Source organism: Nipponia nippon, unplaced genomic scaffold (genome assembly GCF_047370975.1).
Source record: "Nipponia nippon isolate SJK-2023a ecotype South Korea unplaced genomic scaffold, ASM4737097v1 scaffold_27, whole genome shotgun sequence".
In the NCBI taxonomy this organism is placed as follows: domain Eukaryota; kingdom Metazoa; phylum Chordata; class Aves; order Pelecaniformes; family Threskiornithidae; genus Nipponia; species Nipponia nippon.
The window spans coordinates 4982942-4990112 of NW_028262344.1; the positions used below are offsets into that span (position 1 = coordinate 4982942).

General features: G+C 61.2%; 2 protein-coding genes across 2 annotated transcripts; one reads left to right on the forward strand and one right to left on the reverse strand.

Annotated features, from left to right (window-relative positions):
- Positions 1 to 358: 358 nt before the first annotated feature.
- Positions 359 to 4222, reverse strand: TMEM127 (transmembrane protein 127). Its single transcript, XM_087762720.1, has 3 exons — positions 3852 to 4222; positions 2305 to 2469; positions 359 to 1544 (listed from the first exon to the last, which is right to left on the reverse strand). Exons 1-3 carry the CDS (start codon positions 4093 to 4095, stop codon positions 1237 to 1239), a joined length of 717 nt encoding a protein of 238 aa, XP_087618846.1. The 5' UTR covers positions 4096 to 4222; the 3' UTR covers positions 359 to 1236.
- Positions 4215 to 7037, forward strand: CIAO1 (cytosolic iron-sulfur assembly component 1; the record flags this gene model as incomplete). The annotated part of the gene is given in 8 exon segments (XM_087762669.1): positions 4215 to 4359; positions 5049 to 5115; positions 5117 to 5188; positions 5275 to 5384; positions 5496 to 5584; positions 5773 to 5974; positions 6097 to 6184; positions 6276 to 7037. Coding segments are annotated over 8 exon segments (1371 nt in total), but the record flags the coding sequence as incomplete, so codon positions are not given.
- Positions 7038 to 7171: the final 134 nt, after the last annotated feature.

Genomic DNA, 7171 nt, shown 5'->3' on the forward strand with positions numbered 1-7171 from the left:
CTAAACTACCGTACCCTCTGTGGAGCCAGCCTTGAGTTTTTCAGTGCTGCAGTGCTCACATTGATGTATCCCTTCCTTTTTTTTTTCCTATTCGGTTTGCTTTAAACAGCCCCAAAAAAACCCGCTCTGTCCCTGCCGGCTACCTCCTCTGGGCTTGGCTGCAGGTCTGGACGTGCCAGATTGGCTTTCCCTTGGTTCCATTCACTCCTCGAGGTCCGGCATCTCTCGGGGCTTGCAGAAGGAATGGGGTAATAAACCAAGAGCAGGACAAAAAACCACCGAGATTAAAAGTGGGGGCAAAAAGCAAGAGAGTCAGATCGGCGCGGAGATCAGGAACTTGCATAAAAGCTACAGGCAGAGACACCGGTTTTCCAGCGCAGGGTCAACCTGCTTCCCAGGAGCTGTCACTGTACCAACAGCTGGTTGCATCTTGGCTAAAATCCCCTAAGATTTGCTCGGTGAGATGCTGACAGGAGCTGGATGCCACGGCGGGGGGAACAGAGCTCCGCCAAAACCACCGAAACCATCAGAAGAGCTTCTTTGAAATCAGTCCACGTTGCGCTGCCTGCTTGCAAACCTCGCTCGGGGGTTTTACAGCAGTGACAGTCCCCAGCAGCTGGCCCCAAAACTGTCACCGTCCTCCCCCGAGCCCGAAATAAAGTGCAAAATGCTCATGTGGTCAGTGCCAGTCAGAGAAGAGGATCAGAGCAGCGGGGGGTTTGCTCTACCTTCCTCCTGCCATACAGCTGCTATAAAGGGCTGTTCCTCTCCCATCAGCATGCCGCGGCAGGCGTTTCCCCTATATATATATATATATAAAAATATACACACACGCGCGTGCGTCACACCTTTCTCTGTGTGTACGTTACACCTCGGTGGAGGAGGGACTGAGTTCACCGCACACTGGGCTGGGAATCCAGCATGATTTCCCCTCTCCTTCCCAGTGCAGGGTAGGGATGAGATCTCCAATGGGGAAGAGCGGATCCCACCGCCCCTTGTGCCGGGGAGAAGCTGCACGGGGGGCGACGGCGTCGTTATTTCGGCCAGCCGAGCTGGTGCGGGGTTAAAACTCACGCCGTGGAGTTAATAAAATAAGGGATAGGAAGAAAACGCAGGTCATCTGACCTGAAAAGTTCCTTCCTCTGCACGGGAGAGATCAGAAGAGCGAAGGAGGTGCCAAGAAAATGAATTCTGGGGTTGGGAGAAAGCCATGACAGCGTCCCGGTGCAGGTGACATCAGGGGGTGTAAGCCGGAGGCGGCTGGAATTGGTTGATCACTTCGTACTCGGCTGGGTAAGGTTCGTTCTCCTCCATCTCGGACAGGAGCTCCAGGGCTTGCTCCTCTTCCTCGGTGGGGTAGTGACGCAGCAGGTTGGCGGCGGTGGCGAGGATGGAGGCTCCCCCGGCGCCCGCCACCAGGTAGAAACTGACGGCGAAGGTGACGTAGACTTGGGAACCGTGGTACTTTTTGTGCTGCTGTTGTTGGGCGAGGATCAGCTCCGAGGCCCAGTAGCAGAATCCGATGACGGTGGCACACTGCAGGACTGAGAGAGAGGCCGGGAGAGGCGCTGAGCAGACAGCACAAAAAATAAATCCGCAAATTCGTTTCACGGCTGATCTGGCAAAGGGACACCGTGACCTGCTTGCCGGCAGTTTAAGCAGGCAGAGCGCAAGAGCCTGCAGTGAAAGGGGGTGGCGGATGCCTGAAATCCTGCCCAAGAGAGGGGAAAACACAGTGGAGGATCACGGGCTTAGAATGAACCTGGCTGAGCGGGGCAGCCAGCAACACAAACCAAAGCTGAACACTTTGGAAGGGGTTTTTTTTTGCGACCTAGAAGGAGCGGCAGGGACAAATCGGTGCTCAGTGCTTGGGGCAGCCTGACAGCTCAGACTTTGCCTGAGCCGCTCAGGTCTGATGCAGGTAATTCTGCCAGGGATAAAGGATATTAAAGCTCCTTTGACCTCACGAGCCAGAAAAGATGACCTTCTTCCCCAGAAAGGTGCTACGGGATCTCTTTGAAAAATAAGACACATTAGTAGACACTTAATGTTCCTCCTCGACCTCTTCCCCCCAAGATTTAACACCAATTTTAGCTGTGTGAGGCTGCTGTTGCCCTTCAGACCCAAAACACCACAAAGGGGAAGCTCTGCAGGTCGTATGGGCGCCACAGCTCTGAACCGAAGGCTGAAAAAAAGCCTTCAGGGGCTTTTTTTCTGTCCCCTTAAGGGTTGGGGATGGAAAAAGAAACCCGTGGGCTTTCCTCCAGCATGGTGGAAACCCCATCACTGCCAGCGGGGATTTACCTGTGAGGATGTGAGCGAAAGCGTAGCGGCGAGTGATCTTTAATGCTGGGTGCTTGGGGCCAAAGACGTCCAGGAGGAAAGCCGAGAGGCTGCAGATGATTCCCAGGAAGCAGAAGGCAGCGATGACCCGGAGCAGCAGGACCGTCTGTGGGTTCATGCAGTAATCTGCAAAGTGAAGAAGAAAGGCGGCTGCTGAGCACTGGAAAACTCCTCTTTTCCACCCAAAACACTCACCAGACAGAGCAACCAGTATCACGACACCCCCTGCTCCAATCCCACCCAGCGTTTTCCTTTGAGGTTTAAAAAGGCAGCTCTCAACAGAAACCGGAGCACAGCAGGGCGCTTTTAATTAGGCTCTAGAAAATGAACCTCCTTTAATACAGCAGCAGTCGGCCTGGTCACATATTTCACTTTACAAACTATTATCGCAGTGAAAATTAAAGCTAAATAAACACCAAAGCAGGTTGCACGGGTTCCTTATTTAAAGCAAAGCTGGGGGTGTTACTAGAAAATCTTTTTATTAACGCTATATCCCACCAGCAAACAAGAGGAGGACGTAACCCTGTGGCGAGGGAGATCCCACGCTACTCCACCCAAATTCAAGTGCATGTGGACTCTGCCCCTCCATAAGCGGGTCCGCAGCTGGCACCAGGGGTATCTGGAGGTTCAAGGTCACCGCCCCTACCCCGCTTCCACGGGGTCCCTCCAGTGAGGTGGTGGGGAAAGGAAGGAGGGGAAGGGGCTCCGGTCACCTCACCCGCTGTGAGAGATTTTAATAAATAAAGCCAGGCGTTCATTTTAACGTCACATTAAAAAGCACTAACAAACACGCTGGCGTGACATGGGGCTGGAAACGAGTCGCAGGCGCGTGGCCCTGACGCCGTCCGTGCCGGGTGGGTGGCCTCCCCATGCCATCCGCGGGGCCTCCCCGTGCCGTCCGCGGCTGCCGGGACAGAGGTAACCGAAAGCGGGCCAACAAACGCATCATGCAGCTGCCCGCCGCCTTTTGCCATCAGAATTGTGCATTTGAAAGCTTGAACCATATCAGGTTCTTATTTTAACTCATAAAAAAATGCCCCAACAACGCACAAATCCTGCTAGAGGGATTCAGTCGCCTGTTAGCTCAAAAAATAAGTTGTGAACGATGTTTTTGTGCTTCCTCCTGATTGATAATCGCACGGGAGCCGCTCGGGCAGGGCGTGAGGCCCGTTTCCCGGCCGGTAAATGCAAACACACACGTTTATTGCTGATATTCGGAACTGAATTTGTAAGGTGGGGCGGGGTACACCGAGCCCTGAGCAGTGTCAGTGCTGAAATGGGGAAAAACTGCCTCGTTTTGGTGATGCTGGAAGGCAGAAACCTTTATTAATGACCTTTATGATGAGGTGCAGGGGGGCGGCTGGGGCCTGGAGGTGCTGGGGGCAGCGGTGGGGCCGGCGGGCCGGCCCAGGCGAGGCCCGGAGCCCCCCGAGAGCCGGCCGCCCCCCCGCCACACCTGGCCCAGCGCCCCCGAGCACCGGGGACACACGCACCCGGCCCGGCCTCACCTCGCAGCAGCTCGGGGTCGACGTATCCCAGGACGTCGGCGACGCCCAGCTCCTGCCGGGCGCAGGTGCCGCCGTGGATGCGGAGCCAGGCGGGCTCGGCCAGCGCCGTGCAGAGCGCCGTGATGGAGAGAGCCCCGGGCAGCGCCGAGGCCAGGCTGCGCTCCGGCTGCTTGGGCAGGCCGCTCCCCGCCGCTCCGCGCCGCCGCCGCCCGCCGGGCAGCCCCGGCCCGCCCGGGGTGTACATCCCGACGCGCCGGGGCCCAGCCGCAGCGGCTCCGCCTCCGAGCCTTCCGCCACCGCCCCGCTTCCGGTCGGCGCCGCTTCCGGCTCCGGCGCGCTGACGTCACGCTGCATCGCCGGTAACGTCGCCATGAAGGAGACGTTGAGCTGCTTTGCCGCGTACCGGCGCACCCCGACTCCCGCTGCTGGTTCCTGGCCTGGAGCCCCGGCGGCGGCCTGCTGGCCTCCTGCGGCGGCGACCGCCTCGTCCGCCTCTGGGGACGGGAAGGTGAGGGGGGGCGGGCGGCGGGGCGGGGCCGCGGGGACGGGGCGGGGCTTAGGGGCTGGGGAGGAGCCGGTGAGGGGGCGGGGCCAGGGGAGGCTGTGGTAAGGGGGCGGGGCCGAAAGCGCAGGGGGCGGGGCTAGGAGAGGCGGGGGTCTAGGGGCGTGTCTGTGGTGAGGGGCGGGGCTAAGGGGATGGGAGGGAGGGGCTGTGGTGAGGGTGTGGGGCCAGGGGAATGAGAGAGGGGCTATGGTGAGGGGCGGTGCTAGAGTGGCTGTGAGGGCGGGGCTGTGGTGAGGGGGCAGGGCCAGAGGGGCAGCGAGGGTGGGGCTGGGTGAGGGGGCGGGGCTAGAAGGGCGTGTCTGTGGCGAGGGGCGGGGCTAAGGGGCTGGGTTCAATGGGGGCGGGGCTAAGGCAATGAGGGAGGGGCTGGGAGGGGCGGGGCGAGAGGGAGGCTGTAGTAAGGGGACCAGGTCAGAGGGGCAGTGAGGGAGGGGCTGTAGTGAGGGGGCGGGGCCAGAGGGGAATGAGGGAGGGGCTGTGAGGGTGTGCCTGTGGAGGGGGCGGGGCTAAATGGGCTGCAGGGGTGGGGCGAACAGGGCCAGTGGGGGGCAGGGCTGTGTGGGAGGGGCCTCTTTTGGGAGGGGCGGGGCTTGTGGCATGGGCGGGGCCTCCCCCCATCCCGCTCCCCCCAGGGCCGGGCTGGTCCTGCCGGGCGGTGCTGGGCGAGGGGCACCAGCGCACGGTGCGCAGGGTGGCCTGGCTCCTACCTGGCCTCTGCCAGCTTCGACACCATCACCTGCATCTGGAAGAGGCACGAGGATGGCTTCGAGGTGAGACCCCCCCCCCGGACCCAGCCCCCCGCGCCCGCGTCCCGCTCTTCCCCTCTCCTACCCTCCCCTCTCCTCTTCCTCCCCAATACGTCACCACGCTGGAGGGGCACGAGAACGAGGTGAAGTCGGTGGCCTGGGCTCCCTCCAGCACCCTGCTCGCCACCTGCAGCCGGGACAAGAGCGTCTGGGTCTGGGAAGGTGAGGGGAGAGCAGGGGGAGCAGCCCCCCCGGGGGTGGCGGGGGACAGTGGAGGGCTGCCCCTGCTCCCCGTCCTCCCTTCTTCTCACCCTAACAGTTTTCTCCCTGCAGTGGATGAGGAGGAGGAGTACGAGTGCGTCAGCGTCCTCAACTCCCACACGCAGGACGTCAAGCACGTGGTTTGGCACCCTAACCAGGAGGTGAGTGGGAACAAGGCCTGGCACGGGGGGACACACTGTTTTTTCCATGCTGGATCCTACCCCAGCGCTGGGAACGGGCCTGGAGAGCGGCAACCTGGTCCCCTTCTGGCTCCAAACTCGAACCGCGGGTGAAGGGCAGCTTCGCCTGAGCTGCCTGGTGCCCGGTTGATTCCTCCGCCCTCCTTCAGCTCTTGGCCTCGGCCAGCTACGACGACACGGTGAAGCTGTACCACGAAGAGGAGGACGACTGGGTGTGCTGCGCCACGCTGGAGGGCCACGAGTCGACGGTGTGGAGCGTGGCCTTCGACCGCAGTGGCGAGCGCTTGGCTTCCTGCAGTGACGACAAGACCGTGCGCATCTGGCGCCGGTACAAGCCAGGCAATGAGGAAGGTGAGGCTCCCAGCCCGTCTTAGCGTGCCGCGGGGCTCGGAGCTGCTCGTAAGCTGCTGGGGAAAAGAGGGGGCAGGGGAAAAGAGCGGGCAGGGAGCGGAGGTTATTCTCTTGCCTTCCAGGGGTGGCCTGCAGCGGCACCGACCCCACCTGGAAGTGCGTCTGCAACCTCTCTGGCTACCACACGAGGACCATCTACGACGTGGCGTGGTGAGTGGAGGGAGGCGGTGGCGGAGCCGCCCGGCTCCCTTTTCTCCCGGCGGCAGCGTGGGTGACCCACCCGGTGCTGCCCCCACTCCAGGTGCCACCTCACCGGGGCGCTGGCGACGGCCTGCGGTGACGACGCCATCCGGGTCTTCGAGGAAAGCGCGTCCTCTGACCCGCAGCAGCCCACCTTCAGCCTCGCCGCCCACGTTCCCCGGGCACACTCGCAGGACGTCAACTGCGTGGCCTGGAACCCGAAGGAACCAGGCTTGCTGGCCTCCTGCAGCGACGACGGCGAGATCGCCTTCTGGAAGTACCAGTGCCCTGAAGTTTGCCGAGAGGTTCAATCCTCTTGTGTATCCCCTTACTCAGCAGCAGGACCCTTCGGTACTGCCACCGGCACGCGGCCCCATGCCGGTATGGAGAGTGGGGCAGGGAAGACGGTGACTGACCTCCTCTGCCCCACGAGTTGGACTTTTGCATGCCCAGGGGACCATGGGGGTCCCACCAGCCTCCCTGGGGATGCACGTGGGCACGTGGCACCTCTGCCGGGATCCAACTGGCTTTGGGAGATAGGGCAGGACTTGCTCCCCACTCCTTCTGCCCCATGCTCAATAAATCAGTGGTGTTCTGGCCAAAGCCTCCAGCTCTTCCTTTTGGTGCTGTCACCAACACACCCAGCACCCTCGGGGTGAGCGGAACGGGGTGTAGGTGTACCCTGGGGAGCTGGAGAAGGTGGCACAGGAGGACAGGCCAGATTTTACGCCTCATGGTGAAGCACAGCCTGAGGGGAAGCATTTAGGTCTGCTCCTGCAGGCTGGCGGCAGCATAGTGCTCCTAGAAGCGGCTACCAAGCCAACTCTGCCTTAATTAGTTTTGCTAATGAACTTTTTTGAACCCCACAGTGAAGGCACAGAGCTACTCAGTGAGCTGGGGGACAGCCTTGTCGTGCCTGTTTTCTCCCCCCCTTCCCCCCCCAGACCCAGCAGCACA

Excerpts from the sequence above, each read along its gene's own strand:
- TMEM127 (XM_087762720.1), bottom strand. The coding sequence starts at position 4,095 with ATGTACACCCCGGGCGGGCCGGGGCTGCCCGGCGGGCGGCGGCGGCGC. Across the intron at positions 2,470-3,851 it reads CGACCCCGAGCTGCTGCGAG|ATTACTGCATGAACCCACAG; the intron begins GTGAGGCCGGGC and ends TTCACTTTGCAG. Across the intron at positions 1,545-2,304 it reads TTTCGCTCACATCCTCACAG|TCCTGCAGTGTGCCACCGTC; the intron begins GTAAATCCCCGC and ends CCTCTCTCTCAG.